The sequence below is a fragment of the Heterodontus francisci genome, chromosome 11 (genome assembly GCF_036365525.1).
Source record: "Heterodontus francisci isolate sHetFra1 chromosome 11, sHetFra1.hap1, whole genome shotgun sequence".
Taxonomy (NCBI): domain Eukaryota; kingdom Metazoa; phylum Chordata; class Chondrichthyes; order Heterodontiformes; family Heterodontidae; genus Heterodontus; species Heterodontus francisci.
In genome coordinates, this window is record NC_090381.1 from 37,949,293 (window position 1) to 37,973,775 (window position 24,483).

Here is a 24,483-nt window from a genome sequence, read left to right on the forward strand (position 1 = left end):
AAAGCAGTTAGAGAAGAGATGATGATGCAAAATTAACTAGAGGTTAGCACTGCAACAGAGACAACTAGAGACCATTGAAGTGTTTTACATAGTTGAACACTCTTACCGTTGTACAATATTCTATCCTCCAAATCACTGAGCAATGTCACACCAGTATACTTAAAAAAAAAAGTGTGTATAATCATCTCTGAGTTCAAATTATGACAAACTGTGTGTATAATTACACTCTCCTGAACATTGCTGTTTAATGTTTCAATGAAATTGCAATACAATATAAATCTGCTGCAAGCAGCCATTTCAGGATATTGCTCATTTTAAGGTAAGACAGAACAGTATGCAAGGCATAGTATTGAGCCATACAAAGGTATCTCTGCGGATGAGACACAACATACCTAGTTCACAAAATACAATCAACTGTATCTGGAGGGAAAATAGATACTTCAAATTACATGATGTCAGAGATCATTGAAGTGAAATATCAATTAACCACACAGCTGGAGGAATAATGAATAATTTGATAGTAGCTAGCACCAGCAGCTGTGATTATGTTCATCTTCTGAAATCCGAGGACAAGATAAATTCCAGTGCAGAAAGAAATTGATGTAGAGAGGAAAGACCCATCTCCTGCTCTTTCTAGGTCAAGTAGAAGTTGGCAACTGGTTCTGGAAGATTTTGAGTTCCACAGAATAAATGGGACAATATTTTGACATCACCAACTATAACCCTAATAAGAAATTGGGATCCGATTTCATGGAGCTGTGGTTGGATTTGTGCTTTTTGAAGCCATTATTACTGGTTTCTTACTAAGTCATATGATCTAATCATGACTTGGAACAGCTTACTTGAACTCCTCGTGGCTCTGCTATGTCCTTGGCTTCACCAGAATCTGTATTCTTTTGAATTTTTTCTGATTTTTTTCAAAGTTATCTCTTGTTCAAAATAGGCTTTGTGTTTTGAACTGATTAGTCTTGTAAAAATTGATTTATCCACTACATCCCAGTTGTTTATCCACAGTACTTGTACACTGGCTTTGATTAATGTTTGCCTTTTAAATACTGAGTATAAGCTTTGTCTTAACTGTGAAGAGTATTATTAATACAAATTGTAATTGCATATTTTAAGACAAATTGAACTTTTTACTGAAAACCATTTAAAACATTTTTCCTAAAACCCATTGATTGTTTATAGAGATGGCACCTTCCAAATGATTAATTACAAGTGCTTATCTCCAATTACAGTGTGCCTTTCATTTTTCTAAATTGGGCTAATTATTCTTAATTATATGTTTGCAGTGTTTAAAATGATTGTGAAACACTCTGAGATAATCAAATAATGTTTTATTCTTGGTGTAGATTTCCATTGGATCAGTAGAGTTTGGCTGTTAAATGACCCATGGCCTCCATTTAGTATTTTTATTTATCAGTTACTTTTTCTTTCCCCAAGTGCGAGTGATTTAGTAATGAAAGTGGATTCTCTACTGTCATCAAAGTCCAAAGGAGAAACAAGGATTGACCTCCAGTTCTTTGAAGAACGATTAAGGTGAGCAACAGGCAGTAAACTGTGTTCATAGTGCTGTACCTAACTTCACTCACCTAAAGCTCAATTGTGGTTTATGAAAAATAAAACTATTTCCAGCGAATGAATTATCACTGTGTACCAATATCTCGGATATTTTCTAGTGCTATTAAATTACGGCCCAATGAAGAACAGGTTTACTTCGAAGTGATGGCCATAACCGACCCTGTGACCAGAGATGCTCAACGGCTTTCCCCATTCCTTTTGGTGAGTAGAGCTGGCTGTGTTTCACTGCAGATTCTCTTAGCTGCTTTGCTGTGCCCTTCTGTGCATCCATCACCTTGCCAGATTCTTCCATTATGGAAACTATTGCCATTAGGAATTTCTGCATCATATGTAGGCTAATGCTTGACTTAAAAATGTATTTGAGCATACTCAGTGCAGCATTACTCTGGCTTACCAGATATTATAGATCTAACCATGTATTTTAGGCAGGCTGAAGTAGAAATAAAAACAGAAGGTGCTGGAAATACTCAGCAGGTCTGGCAGCACCTGTGGAGAGAGAGAATAAGAGTTGATGTTTCAGATCTGTAACCTTTCATTAGAACTGGCATAGGTTAGAAATGTAATAGGCTTTGAGCAAGTGAAAGGGGGGAGAGGGGGAGGAAGAAGTACAAAAGGGAAGATGTATGATAGAGAGGAGGGCAGGAGAGATCAAATGATCGAGATGTCATAGAATAAAAGACAAAGCATTTGTTCAAAGTGAATGTTAATGAATAGCTCTGTCCGAAAGCAAAAACTTGAAAAACAAGTTTAAGACAGGCACATGGTTTAAAAAATAAAATAACAAGAATTTTAAAAATTAAATGAAAATTTTTTTTAAAATGCCAGTCATGCTCTGAAATTGTTGAAGTTGATGTTGAGTCCACATGGCTGTAGAGTGCCTAATTGGAAGATGAGGTGCTGTTCCTTGAGCTTGAAGTAGAAATTACTGCAATAGGAATGAAACGGAGCACATTGGAGCAAGTGATTGAAAGAGAACATGCATTTATATAGCACCTTACCATGTGTCTCAATATAATCAAGTGTTTCACCTTCAATGAATTACCTCTATTTAGCAGCATGCAACTTGAAGCAAAACTTAATTTAGCACTGATGAGGTCATTGTGGGGTAACAATCAATAAGATGAACAATACCATATGACTGAATTGGTGAACTTTGAGACACTTGAGTGTTTATTAAATCCTGAGTGTTCATTAAATTAAACTACAAGTGCATTACAATATAACATGTGCATACTCGGTCAAAAATAAGAACATGACTGGTGTCAGGGAGTACTACGTCACACTGAGAGTGATCAATAGTGGTCTTATTTCTGAGAAGGGCAGTGGAGACAAAAACTGGGGAGCTATTCAAGAGGTAGTGCACTGCTCTGATGAGACTGTAGATCTCTCCAAAACGATGAATGAGAGGACTGAATGACTTCCCACATTTGCCCTTGCCTTTCTGAATGCAAAATCTATTTTGGACAAATAACATTCAGTAATATTGTCCCAAAATGTTAATTTTATTCAGAATAGCATTTTAATTTGTCTTTCCTTCAAAATGGTTGCAGCACAGAAGATGGCCATTTTGCTCATTGTGTCTACCAGGCTTGGCTCTGCTTCAGATATTTTTCCACATACACCCTTAAAGTATGCAACGTGTTTTCAACCTTCATAGGTTCTGAACCAGCTGGTCAACATGAATCTTCGAGTGTTTATGAACTGTCAACCAAAGCTCTCTGAATTGCCTCTGAAAAGGTAAGAATTCTTTCTATATCAGGTAAAATAATCACTTTTGACTAAATGGTACTCTGGAAACAGTGAAAAACTGTACAAATACGAAGTTTTTGCAGCATTCTAAGCTGTAGAGTCAAATTGAAAGAGTGATGATTTTATCTCAGGTCATATGGAGGTAGCAAGCTTCATGAAGAACAGGATTTCACAGTTTGATCACAGAAGTGAATAGTATAGAGGATGGAGCTGAATGCAGTAGAAACATTAGCCAAAAGCATTATTGCTGACATTATGATGGAGGAACGGTGCATGATAAAGACCCGAAGGTGACTGGGCTGAGGATGTTGTAATGAGGAATTCTTGCATTAATGTCCTGGGACTGTGATAAACTGTCTTCATGACAGCCACAACCATTTTCCTTTGCACCAAGTATGACTTCTCCTTGACACCTCCCCCCCACCCCGCCCACCCAAACCAACTTTCAGTTTTGTGAGGGTTTCTTGCTGCCATACTCTGTCAAATGCTACGTAATGACAAGGGAAGTTCTCCTTTGCCATACAACTCTGGATCAATGCTTTAATGAAACTGGAGCTGAGTTTCCAAACATAGCTGTATGAAGCATATATTAAAAGGACAATGTAACATAAATGCAAATAGAATGTGCCTTATGGGCTAATTACCCTTATTAAGCTTGGTTTCAGATTTACTTCAGAGATCCTGATAAATAAACTGCTAAATTCAGCTGCTGTTTTAGCCACCAACCTATGCTTTAGCTTCTGGGAATTCCTCCACCTGTTGACAGACAGCTTGTGAAAAAAAACTTCTCACCTATCAGCAAGCTCCTGCTTTTCATCTGTCAAAACAGCACTTTCCTGTAACATGCACATATGGATTGTCAGATGAATCAAAAGTGTTTTGTAACTTGGATTAAATAGCTATAATTTTTCCTTGAACACATTGAGCAGCAGTCACGTACTTAATCCATTTGAAGACAGCATGCAGATCATTAAAATATGTAATGTTTGTCTAATGAGTGACACCTTGCATGTTTCTGGCGAATGGATTTGTTAAACAACTGGTTTCATGTTTTCATATTGAACGAGTTCTTTGTGAAAAGGCTTTGGAATTAAATTAAGAGGACAAAGGCTGTTTGGATTGGATATCATTTTTAATGTTGTTAAGGAAGCAAAAACTCTTACGCTGTAGGTGATGTTTAAATAAATCGATGCTATCAGAATATTACTTTTAAAGTCTTTAAAAACTGTTATAGTATGCTTATTGGCCGAAAAAATTATTTAACAGCAGCGCTAATTGGACCATAATTTGCTGTCAAAATAACAGTAGGCTAATGGTGCTTACTGTTATTTATGTGCAAATCAGGCAGCAACTTTAAGTGAGGTGTAGATATGCAGTTGAACTCAAAAATCCAAAATTTATTATCCATGTTACACCGCTGCACTGTTAGCTTCACGAAAATGTCATCTCGCTGACAGGCTCACCATTAAAATGCATTAAATGGTGTGAAATTGCTGCAAATATTGCATGGTAGATACAAGCTAAATTTGACACAAAGTTGAATCTTGTCCATTTCAGTCTAAGCATCCTTTTAATAATGGGATGAGCGTTAATTACTGCCAGTCAACCCCTCTGGTGCTGAAAATGAACTATTATAAGTGTGCACTCTCATTCCTTCAGGTTTTAATTGTAAGAGATTTTAAAATGTCAAACTTTAAATTTAAGATCTTTTTTTACTTTTCCTTTCTGTCTTCCCTCTCTCAGTCCAATCTTTCTTTCTCTCCCTTTATTTCTGTTCCATACATGACTTGACTCGCTCTATTTTACATTTCCTTCACGGTCCTTCTGTTAGTTCCACAATCCTTCAATCTGATTGGTTAAAGCGATACAGTTGCTTACCCTGTTTCGCTCGCCACGATGTTATCAGCTCCCACTTTCAGTAGTATGCCACGCAAGAAATTTTAAAACCTAAATGTGCAAGGGCAAGTCTAACAAACTGCAAATGCTGTTAGATGCCCTGCTACAGCAAAATTATGGCCCCTTATATTGGAGAGAGCGTATATATCAAGTACATTCTCTTGCTAAAAGAGAAACAAGCATATAGGAGTGACATCTGTACGCGTCCCACAAACCTGAATTTCAATACACTGGGGATAATGGATAGCTGCTGAAAGTGAGCTTAGGGATTGCATTGCATGATTTACCTACGCCAATTCCTTCTGATTCAGGAGCATGCAAACTTTATGTTGCCTGCTCATTTACATGATAACTACATGCTTAGCACTGGGCTACATGCAGCTGACTGGCTGCACGCCTCAGCCGGCAACCCGAGTTCATGAAACGGTAGCACCCACTTAAAGCTACCCTGCACTACTTAAAGCCAGCCTGCGCCTTTTAAAGGGGAGGTGCATTATGGCTGGAGTACGTGCTGGAAGTGGCTAGGGAAGACATTGAGCAAGAAGAACGCTAACTTATGGCGCAACAGTGTAGAGAGCATGCCCCAAGATTCTAGAACATAGTACTGGAGACCTTGGTGAAGGAGCTGGACAGGAGGAGAGATGTCCTCTATCCATAGGGGCCAGGAGCCTTTCCAGACAAACTCCCCAAAGACAGTGGGAGCAGATAGCCGTCATAGCCAGTGCCAGCAGTGAATCCCCGAGGTCCTGGATGCAGTGTCGCAAGACATCTAGTGACCCCACGCGAGTGGTCAAGGTCAGTGATTTCATCTTCAAATGCCATATTCTTACACCTAAACCACTAGCCTCAGACATTGCTTACTTCATCATCCCCCCCGACCACCCCTTACTCTGCTACCACCAATCAATCATGGCTCATACCTCACATTCATAGCTTCATCTCACCCTCATACATTAAGCTCTGCTGCAAGCCTTACACCCACATCTCACAGTTTTTACACACTGCCAGCTATTCAACTGTGACAGACACATCACCCAAACAGATTGCACCGCACTTACTGACATACTTCCCGCTGTCTTGCAGGATAAAGTGGCGCATAACCACAGGCAACATGTCCTTACCCCCCATAGAGGAGATGGCGTTCACCATCATTGGAGCAGCCATGACTGAGACTGTAATTGAAACCAATGACGATGATGGTATGACCATGCCCAGTCCTACTCCTCGCATCCCATGCCCTTTATTCCACAATCTCTTCTGATTTCCAAATTGTAGATGGTTTAAGGATGTAGCTCATGCTTCTCACCTCTCTCCTAGTTCACTCACCACAACCAAACAAAGAACAGTACAGTACAGCACAGGAACAGGCCATTCGGCCCTCCAAGCCTGCGCCGATCTTGATGCCTGTCTAAACTAAAACCTTCTGCACTTCCGGGGACCGTATCCCTCTATTCCCATCCCATTCATGTATTTGTCAAGATGCCTCTTAAACATCGCTATCGTACCTGCTTCCATCGGCAGCAAGTTCCAGGCACTCACCACCCTCTGTGTAAAGAACTTGCCTCGCACATCCCCTCTAAACTTTGCCCCTTAAACCTATGTCCCCTAGTAACTGATTCTTCCACACTGGGAAAAAGCTTCTGACTATCCACTCTGTCCATGCCACTCATAACTTTGCAAACCTCTATCATGTCGCCCTCCACCTCCATCGTTCCAGTGAAAACAATCCGTGTTTATCCAACCTCTCCTCATAGCTAATGCCCTCCAGACCAGGCAACATCCTGGTAAACCTCTTCTGTACCCTCTCCAAAGCCTCCACGTTCTTCTGGTAGTGTGACGACCAGAATTGCACGCAATATTCTAAGTGTGGCCTAACTAAAGTTCTGTACAGCTGCAGCATGACTTGCCAATTTTTATACTCTATGCCCCGACCAATGAAGGCAAGCATGCCTTGTGTCTTTCTCCTTTCAAATACTCAAGAACTGCAAATTGGCCAAGCACTGGTATAGCAGCAAGAAGTGGTAGAGGAAGAAGAGACTGATGATGAAGAACCGCCATCACTCGCTCTGACACTCTCAGCCACCAGCTCAGATATTGACACACTGCATATATTAGAGGGTAGTTTAGAGGCAGGATCTGCATGTGGTGAGATACTGGGCACGAGTGATCTACAGCCGGGGCGGGGTAAAGGACAGCGCAGGTGCCAGATCGCTAGAGGGCGGGATTGCACGCTGGTTCTGCTGTGGAGGACTCAGATTAGGACTTTCATGGGGCGGCGTACAGAAAAAAAGCTGATGGTTATGCTCACAAAAGCTTGGAGCATAGAGGAGACCAGCACCAGGACGATGTAGGTGTAGAGATCAGGGAAGGGGATTGTGATATACTTGAACATTTTAGCATTGAAAGGGAGGAAGTATTAGCTGTTTTAGCAGGCTTAAAAGTGGATAAATCCCCAGGCCCAGATGAGATGTATCCCAGGCTGTTATGTGAGGCAAGGGAGGAGATAGCAGGGGCTCTGACACAAATTTTCAAATCCTCTCTGGCCACAGTAGAGGTACCAGAGGACTGGAGGACAACGAATGTGGTGCCATTATTCAAGAAGGGTAGCAGGGATAAATCAGGTAATTACAGGCCGATGAGTCTAACATCAGTGGTTGGGAAAATATTGGAAAAAATTCTGAGGGACAGGATTAATCTCCACTTGGAGGGGCAGGGATTAATCAGGGATAGTCAGCATGGTTTTGTCAGGGGGAGATCGTGTCTAACTAACTTGACTGAATTTTTCGAGGCGGTGACTAGATGTGTAGATGAGGGTAAAGCAGTTGATGTAGTCTACATGGACTTCAGTAAGGCTTTTGATAGGGTCCCGCATGGGAGATTGGTTAAGAAGGTAAGAGCCCATGAGATCCAGAGCAATTTGACAAAGTAGATCCAAAAGTGGCTTAGTGGCAGGAGGCAGACAGTGATGGTTGAGGGTTGTTTTTGCGATTGAAGGCCTGTGACCAGTGGTGTACCGCAGGGATCGGTGCTGGGTTCCTTGCTGTTGTAGTGTACGTTAATGATTTAGACGTGAATATAGGAGGTATGATAAGTAAGTTTGCAGATGACACGAAAATTGGTGGTGTGGTAAATAGTGAGGAGGAAAACCTTAGATTACAGGACGAAAAAGATGGGCACAGCAGTGGCCAATGGAATTTAATCCTGAGAAGTGTGAGGTGATGCATTTTGGGAGGACTAACAAGGCAAGGGAATATACAATGGATGGTTGGACCCTAGGAAGTACAGAAGGTCAGAGGGACCTTGGTGTACTTGTCCATAGATCCCTGAAGGCAGCAGGACAGGTAGATAAGGTGGTTAAGAAGGCATGTGGGATACTTGCCTTTATCAGCCGAGGCATAGAATATAAGAGCAGGGAGGTTATGATGGAGCTGTATAAAAAGTTAGTTAAGCCACAGCTGGAGTACTGTGTACAGTTCTAGGCACCACACTATAGGAAGGATGTGATTGCACTGGAGAGGGTGCAGAGGAGATTCACCAGGATGTTGCCTGGGCTGGAGCATTTCAGCTATGAAGAGAAACTGGGTTGCTTTCTTTAGAACAGAGAAGGTTGAGGGGGGACATGATTGAGGTATACAAAATTATGAGGGGCATTGATAGGTTAGATAGGAAGAAACATTTTCCCTTGGCGGAGGGGTCAGTAACCAGGGGGCATAGATTTAAGGTAAGGGGCAGGAGGTTTAGAGGGGATTTGAGGAAAAATCTTTTCACCCAGAGGGTGGTTGGACTCTGGAACACACTGCCTGAAGAGGTGGTAGAGGCAGGAACCCTCACAACATTTAAGAAGTATTTAGATGAGCACTTGAAACACCATAGCAAACAAGGCTACGGGCCAAGTGCTGGATAATGGGATTAGAATAGTTAGGTGCTTGATGGCCGGCACGGACACGATGGGCCGAAGGGCTTGTTTCTGTGCTGTATAACTCTATGGCACCAACCTTGCGCAGTGCTTGGTGCTCATCCTTTCGAACATGAATGTCGTGGCCAACTTCATGAGAGTACTTGTGGACCCCACCATGATGCTGCGTCTGATGGTGGCTGTCTCCGCTACCATTACTGCACAAGCTGAAGCCACCCAATGGGCTGAATTTTACCAGCCCCTCGACGTCGGGGGTCGTGGCAGGGTTGGGGAGGGGAGTAAAGTTTTTGTGGGAGAGGCCCGCCACGCCCCTCGACGCCAAGATGGCCCGCCGAATTTTACTGGTGGCGCTGAGGCCTTGGTGCAGACCCCCGCCCCCGTTGCCTTCATTAAATGTTAAAATCAATTAAAACAAGATGTAAATAAACCTAAACAACAAATGCTGGAACCACTCAGCAGGTCTGGCAGCATCTGTGAAAAGAGAAGCAGAGTTAACATTTCGGGTCAGTGAGTTCCGAAGAAGGGTCACTGACCCGAAACGTTAACTCTGCTTCTCTTTTCACAGATGCTGCCAGACCTGCTGAGTGGTTCCAGCATTTCTTGTTTTTATTTCAGATTTCCAGCATCCGCAGTATTTTGCTTTTATTATTATGTAAATAAACTTACCTGGTCCTGGCGGCCATCCCACGCCGATTTTATGGCCGCCAGCCGCAACATGTGCGCCTTGGAAACTCCATTCAGAGTTCCGAGGCGAGACACTGGTGGGGATGTGAGAGGACTAAAATTATCAGGGTGGGAGGGGTGGGGGAGCGGGAAAAACACTTAATGGCTGTGGGGATGGTGAGAAGGGGTTGAAAGGGCAAAAGTGAAGAGGTTGTGGGGTGGGGGGGGGGGATGTTCAGGTTGGGAATAAAGTTCATTTTGCTGATAATGCCCCAAAAACAAACCTTGAGGTTGGGGAGGGGGGTGGCGGGTGGTGGGAAAGGGCCTCCAGCATTTATTTCAATTTTTCCACACAATGCACCACAATATCACTTTAAAAATTAAAATTACTTCTAAGGGCTTGAAGCCCTTTAAAAATGGCGCCGACAGCTGCGTGGTGGCAACGGATGCCGCTGCCAGCAACGGAGCAGTCACCCCTCTATGTCATTTGATGAGCAGCCTGCTCATAAAATTCAGCCTGATGTCTTAGTGCTGCATTGGAAGCTCAGACCCAAGTCAGGCAAGCGCAGTTTGCTGCTGTGTATGCTCAGACTGGTGTCGTTATGGCTGTGAAGTCAGTGCTCAGAGGGACTTGCAGGATCTCACAGCAGTTCAGCAATCTGTGCACCAATGGATTACTCGTTGCTGAGGTGCCACCCCAGGGTAATGGCTATGTGGAGCACCAGCCTGCTGTCCTCTCAGGATTCATCCTCCTACTGCAGCAACTCTCCCACTGCCCTAACTGCTGCCTGTCAGCCAGCTAGCCCAGACTGCTGCTGCCCATGCCCAGAAACCCAGGCCTTCTAGGGCTAGTTCTACTCAAGGCCATCTGCAGTCTCTGCCACTGAAAGTCAGCAGCCTTCCACCAGCTAAGCTGCAGCTGCTAGGTTAGCACTGCACAGAAGTGTTTGGTCAGGCAAAGGCACCTGGAAATCGGGCAAGAAGGGAATGCACAAGGGCGATTAGTTGACCTCTGTATGGAATATTGAATGTTTTTTTGATAAAATTAGTTTGGAATATTTGTTTTGTGGTGGCATTTCTTTCTGCATTGTGACCAAGAAGGATGCTGTGATGGTCCACAACAGAGGGGTGACCAGATGTGGGTCTGTTGCTGAATGGTGGATTTAGGTTGCGTTCACGAGTACCACAGTTGGATGAGCTGATCACAGACAGCCTGGCTAGGAAGGGATGTGTTAGTTGCCTTCTCCCTCCCTCCCCCTGCTTCTCTTCCTCCACCTGCTGCTTCTCTTCAGCTGCTCATTGTCTCCCTGGTGGCAAGGGTTCTGCCCTCATGATGATGATGTGCAGGATGCAGCAAACCACAGCAAATTGTGACTCATGCTCTTGAGTACTGCAGGTCTCCTCTAAAATGGGTCCAGGCAGCAGAGGCATTGCTTAAGTACCCCACTGATCTGCTCGATAACATTTCAAATGGTAACATGACTCGTAACACATATGCTGCCCATGGGTGCATAGGTTGTGCACCAGAGTCGTGAGCCAGGTGGTCAGCGGATAGCACTTGTCACCCAGTAGCCACTCTCACCGACACCTTCACAAGGGGAATTGGGGATGGGTAATAAATGCTAGCCTAGCCAGCGACACTCACATCCAAAAAATGAATGATACAAATAAAAATGGAGCACTCCTGCTCCTTCTGGCTCCATAATAAGGCAAGGTTATAAAGTTGAATCTTACCTTTCCAGTGGCAGCCTCCACTTGTCCATTTAAGTACAGCTGGCTTGGTTGATAAGAGCCTGAAGAATATTATTGCAGCATGTATGACTGTGGTCACGCGAGATCAAATTTTGCCAATGGAGTCTTAAACAGGCTTCAGGTCTCCTACTTCTATATGGAAATTGTCCAATGTACATTTCAGGCATGTGCCATGGATGCCTACAGAACAGCAGTTACAAAAAATGGCTCCTTATTAACGCTGTGGGCAGTTACCAGTCACTGTTTGCCCTCCTCGCATCTGCTTCACCGCCGCTCGCTTTCCCCCCACCCCGGCCCCAGGCTCTAAAGGACATGTCTGAGCTGGCTGATCTTGGACCAGAACTGTTGCTTGCAGCTTGCCTGTAATAAGAAAATGAGGCCGGCAGGCCAACTTGCTGTGGTCCTGCGTCATTAGGTGCTGCAGTGTGCCACACCAGGATCCTGTCCCAATTCAGGCATGATCCAACATATAGACATTTTATAATAAAATTTTGAGCATTTTAAAAGGTTGGAATTGACAATTTTTGACTTTGAGGCACTAAAGCTTGCATGTTACCATTTATGTTACCACCTTTATTTATTCTGTAAATCTGCTTTGAGTACAGGATTGTATCTGAAGCCATCAGTGTTCTTCAGTTTTGCCACTTGCTATGCTGATGATAAAGTGGTTGCCAGAATGAAAAATCTCATTTTTTATACATGCCTTGACATGCAATTTTGTAGTAGCTTTAAGTTGTAAATTATCTGGTTGTAAACAGAGAATGAAGTGCTTCTGGTTTTATAGATCTTGGAGTTTAGATGGTGGAAGAAAGAAATTGAAGTGGAATTCAAAGACTTCTTCAGGTTAACTTCTCCGCTCCGTTTTGCAGCATTTACCGGTATGTTTTGGAACCTGAGGTTACTTTCACAGCAGATGGCAGCTTTGCTCCTGGACCAGTGGCCAAATTCTTGGATATGCCTCAGTCTCCTCTCTTCACTCTTATCATCAACACCCCTGAAAGCTGGATGGTGGAGTCTGTCCACACCTCGTATGATCTCGACAATATTTACCTGAAGGAGGTGTGTCCTGTTAATTATTTTTAAGTCCAGGGAAGTGTGACCAATATACAAATGTGGAGTAATGGCAAAGTGAGCAAATCATTTAGTGTTGTTGTAGTAGCATTCTGTACAAAAATGTAAGGAGATATGTAGTTATATTTGTATCCTTTTTATTTAAACAAAAATCCTATTCAGTGATGTAATAGAGAGGTTAAACCTTTATAAATCACTGGTTAGACCTCAACTGGGGTTTTGTGTCCATTTCTGGGCACCACACTTTTAGGAGGGATATCAAGGCCTTGGAGAGGGTCTAAAAGAGATTCACCTGAACTATACTAGGATGAGAGACTTCAGTTATGTTGAGAGAGTAGAGAAACTGGGATTGTTCTCCTCAGCACAGAAGGTTAAGGGGAGATTTAATAGAGCTGTTTGAATATTGATCTGTTTTGATAAATAGGAAAAACTGTTTTCACTGGCAGATGTTTTGGTAACCAGAAGGCGCAGATTTAAAATAATTGGCAAAAGAACCAGAGAGGGGTTAAGAATTTCTTCTAGGCTGTGAATGCACTGCCTGAACGAGTGGTGAAAGCAGATTCAGTAGTAACTTTCAAAAGGAAATTGGATACATTCTTGGAAAAGAAAAATTGCAGGGTTATGGGGAAAGAGTGGGGAAATGGAATTAATTGAATAGTTACTTCAAAGAGCCAGCACAGGCACGATGGACCAAATGGCCACCACCTGTAGGGTTCTATTGTTTGCAGTTTAAACAGCTGTTACAACAACACAAGACTTTATAATGGTTCCTGAAGAAGGACTAAAAGCATGCAAATCTCTCATCCTCTTTCTTCATTTTCAGATTGATGGAGGAGTAGCAGCAGAGTATGAACTGGAGTACCTTTTGTTAGAGGGACATTGTTACGACATTTCAACAGGGCAACCTCCCAGAGGTCTCCAGTTTACCCTGGGCACCAATGCAAACCATGAAATCGTAGACACAATTGTAATGGCAAACCTGGTAGGTGGGCACAGCTCTTTGCAAACACAAACATGAATCCTGGCCAAAGTTTTTGAAATAAGGTGCTTCATCCATCGATCCACGAGTATGATCTGCTGTGCCCATAGTTTTCTGTTCCCTGTTGCAGTGCCATGTGATATAGCCGGCATAAAAAAGGCCAGATTCATACAAACATATGAATTAGGAGCAGGAGTAGGCCACTCGGCCCCTCAAGCCTGCTCCGCCATTCAACAAGATCATGTCTGATCTGACTGTAACCTCAACTCCACATTCCCGCCTACTCCGATAGCCTTTCACCCGCTTGTTTATCAAGAATCTATCAACCTATGCATTAAAAATATTCAAAGACTCTGCTTCCACCACATTTTGAAGAAGAGAGTTCCAAAGACACTCAACCCTCTGAGAGAAACAATTTCTCCTCATCTCTGTCTTAAATGGGCGATCCCTATTTTTTAGACAGTGACCCCTAGTTCTAGATTCTCCCACAAGGGGAAACATCCTTTCCACATCCACCTTGTCAAGACCCCTCAGAATCTTATGTTTCAATCAAGTTGCCTAAACTCCAGCAGATACAAGCCTAGCCTGTTCAACCTTTCCTCATAAGGCAACCCGCCCATTCCAGGTATTAGTCTATTAGTCCAGGTATTCTCTGAACTGCTTCCAATGCATTTACATCCTTCCTTAAATGAGACCAATACTGTAAACAGTACTCCAGATGTGGTCTCGTCAAAGCCAGGTATAGCTGAAGCATAACTTCCCAACTTTTGTATTAAGTTCCCCTCGCAATAAATAATAACATTGTATTAGCTTTCCTAATTACTTGCTGAACCTGCATACTAACCTTTTGCGATTCATATGCTAGGATACCCAGATCCGTCTGCATCTCAGAACTCTGCAATCTCTCGCCATTTAGATAATATGCTTCATTTTTAGTCTTGCTGCCAAAATGGACAATTTCACATTTTCCCACATTATACTCCATTTGCCAGATCTTTGCCCACACACCTTAGCCTATCTATACCCCTTTGTAGCCTCCTTATGTCCAATTCACAACTTATTTTCCTACCTATCTTTGTCATCAGCAAATTTAGCAACCATACCTTTGGACCCTTCATCCAAGTCATTTATATAAATTGTAAAAAGTTGAGGCCTCAGCACTGATCGCTGTGGCACATCACCCGTTATATCTTGCCAACCAGAAAATGACCCTTTTTTTTTTTAGAGATACAGCACTGAAACAGGCCCTTTGGCCCACCGAGTCTGTGCCGACCATCAACCACCCATTTATACTAATCCTACACTAATCCCATATTCCTACCACATCCCCACCTGTCCCTATATTTCCCTACCACCTACCTATACTAGGGGCAATTTATAATGGCCAATTTACTACCAACCTGCAAGTCTTTTGGCTTGTGGGAGGAAACCGGAGCACCTGGAGGAAACCCACGCAGACACAGGGAGAACTTGCAAACTCCACACAGGCAGTACCCAGAATTGAACCCGGGTTGCTGGAGCTGTGAGGCTGCGGTGCTAACCACTGCACCACTGTGCCGCCCATTTATGCCTACTCTTTGTTTCTTGTTAGCTAGTCAATCTTCTCTGCATGGCAAACTGTTACCCCTACACCATGAGCTTTTATTTTCTGCAATAGCCTTTGGTGTGGCACCTTATCAAATGCCTTCTGGAAATCTAAGTACAGTACATCCACCGGTTCCCCTTTATCCACAGCACATGTTACTACTTCAATGAACTCCAATAAATTGGTTAAACATGATTTCCCTTTCACAAAACCATGTTGACTCTTCCCTGATTGCCGTGAATTTTTCTAAGTGCCATGCTGAACATCTTTAATGATAGCTTCTAACATTTTCCCTAAGACAGATGTTAAATTAACTGGCCTGCAGATTCCTGCTTTCTGTCTCCCTTTTTGAATAAAGGAGTTGCATTCATAGTCCTTTTGTTCTCCTGTTGAATCCCTACATCACTCAAAACTATTGTTAGTAGCCCTCTGCTTAAAAAAAAAACTACTCTTAATTCTTCAACTCTCTCCAGCTTTCCTTTTATTTCCAAAGTTCTGGAGCACTTCGTTTTGCTGCAATTACACTCTCAACTCTTCTACCCTATATTTAAAGTGCACTGCCAGTTCTAAGGAAATTAATTGGCAGGAGTTGAATTTGCTTTTTAACATAAAGATTGCAGTTAAATTTGATGCTACAATATGTCATGTAAACCAAAGTGACTGCAGCAAAACTGAATGTCTGTTGTTTTTCTTAACAGGGCTATTTCCAGTTAAAAGCCAACCCTGGTGCTTGGGTGCTCAGACTAAGGAAGGGACGATCAGAAGATATTTACAAGATTTACAGGTAATATTTACATGGTAACTAGCAATATTAATGTGATGACCATTCTGGAAACCTGCTTAACATCAACTATTCAGTAAGATAGGAGCTTTTGGTTTCTTTGTGTTTATGATTTTAACAGCCTGGCTGAAGGAAGTATTCAACATCAGCCCTCTCTGGTACTTGCTTCATCTTGCAGGCAAAATAGATATGCATATTTTTGCATGGAGTGAACTAATTTTGATACACTCTGCTTTTTTTAAGGACGTGTTTTAAAATGACTAAACTGCACAGTACAGTCTGATTATTTACAGATTGATGCCACTGTGCTTTCTCTCAAATGTCTAATCTGCCCTCTGTTCTAAAATATGGTGCAGTCATTTTTAGAATATTTTATCATGTATCCAGGATCAGATTTTTATGTATTAATGCTTTATGTCCCTATCTACATAAGTCACTGCACCTCCAAGGAATTAATGTGTGCAATGTTTTGAGAGGTTTGAAAGAGATACAAGTCTCTTCCTTATCAATGCAGTTGATATTTTCTTTGTGTATTTTGTAATTTTGAATACTTCCCAATTTTACCCTTTCCCCATCATCTCTCTTGAATGCCTTCACCCTTGCTGAGCTATGGTTCCATGGGTGATGACGCCCCTTTAGTATCCAAGTAGTCATTATGTGCAAATCTTGACCATGTTAGTGAGCTATTCATCTACAGAGCAGTACTGATGAGCAAAATATGCCATTCCCCAATGGACTTTAAGAAAAGATGATAGGTGGCTGAGATGTTTAGAAACCTGTGTTATTGCATTACCAGGACCATGTATTTTAGAATGATGTTTCATAATCTAGCAAAAATTCCAGTTCACAATTTTTTTATGTTTTGTGATCATTCCTGTCCTCAAATATACAATTTTCAATTCTATCATTCAGCCACGATGGAACGGACTCTCCGCCTGGTACTGATGAAGTGACTGTAGTTCTTAACAGCTTCAAGAGCAAAATTATTAAAGTGAAGGTATATGTACTTCATTTAAATGTGGGTTAAAGGGGTAGTATGGTTGATTACTCAAGACTATGCATCAAATGAAATTTGTTCTTGATGTCTTGGTTTACTTTTTAGTGAAAACCTGTCAACAGTGTAGTTCTGCAAGTTTGTACCATAAAGTATTGTATAACTTGGGATCAAAGGTCCAACTGGAATATTTTTACAAGGCTAACAGAATGTTTAAAAAAAAGTACAGCAGGTCTGTTCATGCCTGGAAAGGAAAAGGGTAGGTTGACAATTTAGACTTAAAGTCTTCTACAGAACTGTTAAGTGAGCCCCGTCATGGGGTTGAACAGGAGGGTTCGTTTGTGTAAAGGTCAGTAGGTCTGTCCAGAAATTAGTTGATGAGCTTATATACAAAAAAAGTTTAATTCTTGTATGTACCCTGTCTATATTAATCCACATCTGTGTAGATGATGTGGTTGTTTGAAATGCAGGCAAAGAAACATGGAATCTCAGAAGACAGAAAAAAAAGGCTGATAATTAATCGCTGAACAGTCTGATCACATTGATGAACAGTGTTGTTGATATGCCACGAGGGGATCCTCTATCCTACATTCACTCCAATGAAATTGATGAGCACACTGCTCAACGGAAGAATCCTATATCAAGGATTATTTTAAGATGACATTGATTTAGAAACTCGAGTTGGCATTTCTCCAAGGGTGGAAACTTACAATTCCCAGAATTTGAATCTATAGTCACTCTGACATTAGAGACTTGACTGAAGATCACATGTCATATGAGCAAACTTACTTTTGGGAAGAAAATGAACATATAGTTATAAATTATGAACTGAGAACAAGGTAAAATTCACTGCATATCAGTCCAATGTATGTTGATTTTCTAGGCTTTCACTTCCCATTTACATTTGGTTCATAAAATTATTTTAACTTGAAGGCCACACTGAGGGTGAGTGATGAGACAGGTGACCAATTTCTGATCTATGTCAAGAGATGTATGATCCAGAGTGATTTATTCAGTAGCACTCTACCTTTGGTGTCTCACTCTCCCAAAAAGAGAAGTTCTGTTTGAACTTAGGAAGATGGTACATAGGAGATCGTGAGCTTAAACAATCATTGTGGTGTAGAGTATTACCCCAATGCACTTTGTTGCTGGGTGCCCAGAATTCATTATTAAGCTACAACAATAATCATTAAGAGTCATCTTAAATCAGAGCCTATGATTACTTGGTATTTATTGCATTATTGAGTTCCATAGCCGGCTGCTGCTTGGAATGAAAGAAAGAATTGCATTTATATAGTGCTTTTCACAACCACTAGATGTCTGAAAAAGTGCTTTACAGCTAATGAAGTACTTTTGAATTGTAGTCATTGTTGTAATGTAGGACTATTTTGCAGTGAATGGCATTGTTGCTTCATTAAGGTCATTAGTTGTTCAATACACAGAAACTACACTTTGTCTGAAATGTACTAAAATGAGGACTAGAGACTATTAAGTGTTTTTTATTTCCGGTTCTGCAGGTCCAAAAGAAAGCTGACAAAATGAATGAAGAACTCCTCAGTGATGGAAATGCTGAAAATGAAGGCTTCTGGGAATCCATTAAGAGGTAAATTAACTCTTTAGGATCCGTAGAGATATTATAAATCTGATAATGAATACTGTATAAAGGATTTAAAATGGTGTACAAAACAGTTACTAACTGGAAAAATCCAAATTGCAGCAATTCTGTCCACATTTCTGTCATCACTTGTCCTCTCATTTACACGTGCACTGTTTCCATTCCTTTCCACATGCAGATGCATGAACTGCAGGTGAGAATGAGTAAAGACTGTATTACAAGATTAGATACTAAGTAAATTTGCCATGACTCATGGCTGTTCGCAAATTGGAATGATTTTTTTCATAACTTTGCAAATTTTTATTGCAGTCTTCCTTCAATTTGACAGGGCATGTGCATTGCTGGAGTTGGTCTGTGTAGACTAGAGATTATAAAGAGATGGAAGACTATGAGGTAGAGGTAAACGTAACTTAAAGGGCAAATTCTTAACAATTTTAACTCATTAAATAGACCACTGAGTATTGCGACAAATTCTGAATTCTCTCTAGCTTTGATAGATTCCTGATTCAGCGTGATGTAGAGAATGCAGGTTAAGGATGGGGAAGAGATTACTCTGTCCTAGAAAATGACTGGATCATGAGGGATGTTGTCAGGTTGAATGGCCTTTCCTTTGTAAGCTTTTATTTTGGTGAATTTTTGTATTTATTAAGTTGAGGGACATTAATGGAAAAGTTTCTATTTTAGCCATTGCTGTCAACATCAAGCTCACTAAGAGTAGAGGTAATTCGAAAATGTGAAGTTCCCCCTACTTGGTTCCAATTTTGAAAGAGTTATGCTGTTTGTGCCTTTAACATTTTTCCACATCTGCTACACTGACATTTTCCTATTTCATGACCCTGTATCAGCATCAAATATTCCCTGGTCAGTTATTAGCACAACTGGGTGTTGAATAAAGTTCCTTTTACTCTTTCTCCAAGAGTACACTTCAGCCCCAGAGCTCCCCCTATGACATGAGTGTGACATTTTCCCAATCTAACACACAATGCATTTGGTACCCTCCTGAGTGCTGAATTTGAGACAGTTTTGAGCTGCAGGATTTTTTAACATTTCTAATAAGACCCATAGCACAGCAAACAGAATGGATTTTTGATTTTTTTATCACATATATTTGAGACCAAATCCCAGCGATGAAGAACCAGTATCTATAATCCACAATGCCAATGTCCCAGTCCTCAACACCCAACCCCAGTCTTATTAGTTATTTAAAAAGGTGAGCATGATTGATGTCTCTTTTCACAGAGGATTCACTGGAGGACCAAAACCTGAAGAACTGAAATTGGATAAGGAAGATGTCATTAATATCTTTTCAGTTGCGTCAGGTCATCTTTATGAGAGGTTCTTGAGGTCAGTTAAACATATCTTCTCTGATCATTTTTCGCTTCCAGCAATTTGATCCATCCTCAGATTTCAAAACAGGTTTCGGATCAACATCGCTAGAATATTTTTCAAGTATGTGCGAAATGTTCTTTAAAAAGTTTGTTTATGCGGAGACAGGCGAGCAGGAAGAAAAACTGGTGTGTCTGAAATACAGCTTTGAAAGTTTCAATTGCTAGGGTCCTGCAAATTAAGCTTCAGGAACCATGTTTTCTTTGGGCCTAGCTGCATTAGGTGTCTCAGTTTACTAAAGATTCAGTAGTATGCATTCAAAGGAAAACATTATATCTTCCCTGATGTTTTGATGGCTAGGTCCAGTGCATGGTATGGTATTGGCCCATAGGGACCAGCAAAGTTGCAGGTTTGACACCTGGGGGGAATTTTATGCCGTCCGCCGTGGCGCATTTGGTGGCGTGCAGGGTGAGTGATATAATTAGGCGGGAGGTGTCTTTCCGGATTCCCGACGGCGGGATATTTTAGAGGAATTAAGTTGTCGGCGGGTTTGTGGCGTTCCAGGGTTCCCGCAGTGTGGTGGTGGATCACAGCTTTCATTCATTTACATGCTATGAATACTCATTACCCTATGCATAGTTAGGATTTAGTCCTACCTGCCAAATTAACTGAACGGTGAGCGACATTCCAGTGCCACCCGGTTCACAAATGTTTCATAGTGGCATGCAACAATTGGATTCGTGGAGTTGAGTATCAGGACTGTGCTCTTCTCTCTTTCACTCAGCTGCTAAACTAACGCCAGCATTGGAATGGATGTTTGCCTCCAGGCTCGGCACCAGCAAGGGTGAAACATCTTGGGATTGTGGCGACGGCATGGGCGGGGACTACATGGAGGAGCAGGGAAGGGTAGTTGGGGAGGGCAGGGTGGGGTCTCGGTTGCATAGAGGAGCAGGGGAGCGTAGTCGGGGAGGAGAGGTGGGATCTTGGTTGCATGGAGGAGCACAGGAGGAAGGAGGGCAGACTCCTGGGCTTGTAGTGGCTGATTTTGACAATGAGGCTGGCTGTGTGCAGTTGCAAGGGGTGGTGGGTTGATATGTTCCTGAAGGAAGACTGATGGTCAGGAGAGGCCTAAAAGGGGGAATGATCGCTGTTGTCATCAAGAGTCTTGTGTGTCCACATCACTGTCTGGCAGAACGTACAGTCACAGTCGCGGGGGCAATTGTATATAGTGGGGTGGGAGAGGGGTGGGGAAGGTTGAGACTTAGGGCTGGCTATTCGAAGTCAACATATTGAGGAGATGGGAATTTGTAACTATATCAAAGTGTATTCTTGGAGATTCAAGGGTGAGAGTTGGCAGTTGGATGGTGCTGGGAGTAGGGATGGGGGGAGGGAAGGCATATATAAATGATGATGAGCTGGTCCACGGGAATGGGGGGAGGTTCTATGGTAACGGGGAAGGGTGAAGGCTAAGTTGGTGAGTCAAGGCTGATGGGTGCAGGTTGGAAGGTGAGCAAACTTGCCTGTATCACAGAAGCAACATTTTCTGGAAGAAGAATGTAAACCACGTGTCTAATCAAGGAATGCAAATCGATTGGGAGGAGACAATTGATGGTGTGGGATCTCCTGCTGCATGCAAATGTAAGGCACATAACAGATCTGCACATGACTTTCATGGTTCTGCTGAATGGCAATTGTTAGCTGAACAATTGTAAAACTGCAAAGGCATCTGTCTCATATACGCAATTTGTCCTCTAACACGTGAACAATTGCAGAGGGAGAGACTGAGGAGGGATCTTGGCGACCAACAGATGATGCTTCAGCAGGCAGCACAAGAGGGTGAGGCTGCTCAGAATGAAGCCATTCAGGAAGGGAATTATCGGAGATAGGTGTTAGTGTGTCATTGCATCCTCAGGACAAGGACCCATTACCTTCAGATGTCTGAGAGGCAATGCCAGAGAAGCATGAGGCTTTGACTTACAATGACGACAGAAATGTGTACGTTCCTTCAGTATTATCTGCAGCCACTTGTTTTTGTTGGGATCCCCATGCCACTTACCGTAAAGGTTACTATTGCACTCAATTTCTTTACTACCAGGGATCAACGGGTGACATATCTAGCATCTCGTAGTCTGCAACCCACAGGTGCATCAAAGAGCTAACCAGTGCCCTTTTTAGCAGTGTCAATGATTTCTTCTACTTACCTGTAGACGAGGACAGCCAGGCAGCAAGGTCTGCAGCATTTGGCACCGTCGCTGGCTTCCCTAGAGTGCAAGGGGTGATCAGCTGTACTCATGTGCCATTAGAGCTCCCTGGGACTGGTTTGCTGTCTTGGTTAATCGCAAAGGCTTCCACACTTTAAACATGAACTGGTTTGTGACCACAGGAGAAGAATCATATATGTTTGTGCACGTTTCCCAGGGAGCTGTCATGACTCCTACCTTTTGAGGACCTCCCAGCTGCCAGCAGTTTTCATGGAACCGGCCTAAGTGGATGGATGGATCCTGGGTGATGAGGGTTACCCCCTTTGTACGTGGTTGTTGACACCAATACGTCATCGCCAAAGTGCTGATTAAGTGAGGTACAGTGTTGCTCACACATTCACCAGAGCCATCATTGAACACACCAATGACATGCTGAAAATGCAATTCTGTTGCCTTGACCGGCCTGGAGAGGTTGTTCAGTACGCACCACAGAGAGTGTCACGAATAATCGTCGTCTGCTGTGCCTTGCACAACCTTGCAATTAGGCATGGCAACATTCTGCAGGCGGAGGAACAGAAGGAACACCAGTCCTCCTCAGATAAGGATGACTGAAGAGGGTGAGGAGGAGGACAACAATGACAATGATGCCGTCATTGATATGAGAGCCATGGAGATGCATGCAAGAGACATCAGGGAGAACCTAATTTCTGCACGTTTCAGCCAACAATAAGCCACGTCATCAAGGAACATTGGGAGGAGAAACATAACAATTCCCCACAGAAATTCCCTTTTGTATGAGGTTTTATGCATCTCTGCAATCATAATGAACCATGGCTGCACTTTCATGTGTTTGGCATTTGAAATCATCCATGGGATACGATGAATGAGACTACACACCACAGCAAACAGCGTTAACTTATGGCTGTAGAAAATAAAAGTAAGGCATTACAGTATTGGAAAAAGTTATCGATCATCAATGGGAAAACAATCATCATTGAAGATTGAAGGCCAAAATTCCAATGAGATATGGACACTCTACATTTCCTGAGATGCTTTGTAAGCATCAATGCATTCCTGCCATAGGCCTCCAAAAACCCTCTTTATATCCATCTGCAACCAAGCAAAACATTACTGAGTGGATCAAATTTTGCAAGAAATAAAAATGTATTAATACATCTTTGCATTCGTTGACATTTCTACATCACCTTGCTACCTCTGTGCTCCAAACTGTTTTAATATTCTTTTCCTGCCACTATCTCTAGGTGCTACCCCGATATTAGCAGATGAGGTGGAAGCGATCTGTGCTGCCCCGTTGCTGTTGATGACTGTGGTGGGCATCCTCTGGAGGAATGCAGCAGACAACGATTATTCGTGACACCCTCTGTGGTGCGTACTGAACAACCCTTCCAGGCCAGTCAAGGCAATGGAATTGCATTTTTTCAGCATGCCATTGGTGTGTTCAATGATGGCTCTGATGGATGTGTGAGCGACACTGTACCTCTGTTCATCAGCACTTTGGCGATGACGTATTGGTGTCAACAACCATGTACAAAGGGGGTAACCCTCATCACCCAGGATCCATCCATCCACTTAGGCTGCTTCCTCGAAAACTGCTGGCAGCTGGGAGTTCCTCAAAAAGTAGGAGTCATGACAGCTCCCTGGGAAACGTGTGTGAACAAACATGATTCTTCTCCTGTGGTTGCAAACCAGTTGCACCTTTTGGGGCATTGGCTTCTTCTTGCTCCCCAGAGGAGGATTCTTGAGCCACGTGGCATTCTGCTACTCGAGTGTGGGCACCTGCAATGGACACACAATCAGAGACACTTGAAGCATGTGCTTCACATGCATTCACAAAATTTCCTTCATTTTCCACATATGGCTGCAAGAACAGAGATGACACTGCATCCTAACACCTTGTGGATCCTGCCTCGCCATCTCTGATCGCCCTGCCTCCCTACTCTCTCACGATCTTAGAGGTCTCCACCTGATCCGTGGTCAGCAGCCTGATGTCAGGGAACCCTCCTCCTGTCCTAGTACGCTCGCGCTGATTGTGGCTTTGTTTCTCTTGCAACAGACAGTGCAGATGTAATCACATGGCAAGTGATACATCACAACCATTGCATACATGCATCAACATCACTCATTCTGCATTGGCTTTCGCACGACACATTCAATCACATAAACAATGCCAATCTTCATTGTTTAGTGAGTCGCACCAAGGCTGCTCATGCATTCGACTGCATTCCTTGCGTACCCTCTGCCCTAAAGACATGGAGCCATGGAAGAAAACAATGGAGCAGCCTCACCAGGGACATTACCCTTGCTGATCTGAGCAAGGCATTGATTCGCTTGTAGCACTGCGTCCTTTTGAGTT

At 42.6% G+C, this 24,483-nt stretch overlaps 1 protein-coding gene across 2 annotated transcripts in view; it reads left to right on the forward strand.

The window, feature by feature from the left end:
• uggt1 (UDP-glucose glycoprotein glucosyltransferase 1) overlaps positions 1-24,483 on the forward strand; it is a 141,983-nt gene that overhangs the window by 74,023 nt on the left and 43,477 nt on the right. For both annotated transcript variants that reach the window (XM_068042002.1, XM_068042003.1), the window contains 9 exons: positions 1,444-1,539; positions 1,680-1,782; positions 3,239-3,318; positions 12,427-12,616; positions 13,452-13,610; positions 15,891-15,976; positions 16,886-16,970; positions 18,485-18,570; positions 19,822-19,926. In XM_068042002.1, coding sequence (XP_067898103.1) covers positions 1,444-1,539; positions 1,680-1,782; positions 3,239-3,318; positions 12,427-12,616; positions 13,452-13,610; positions 15,891-15,976; positions 16,886-16,970; positions 18,485-18,570; positions 19,822-19,926 — 990 coding nt within the window. The remainder of the gene's footprint in view (positions 1-1,443; positions 1,540-1,679; positions 1,783-3,238; positions 3,319-12,426; positions 12,617-13,451; positions 13,611-15,890; positions 15,977-16,885; positions 16,971-18,484; positions 18,571-19,821; positions 19,927-24,483) is intronic.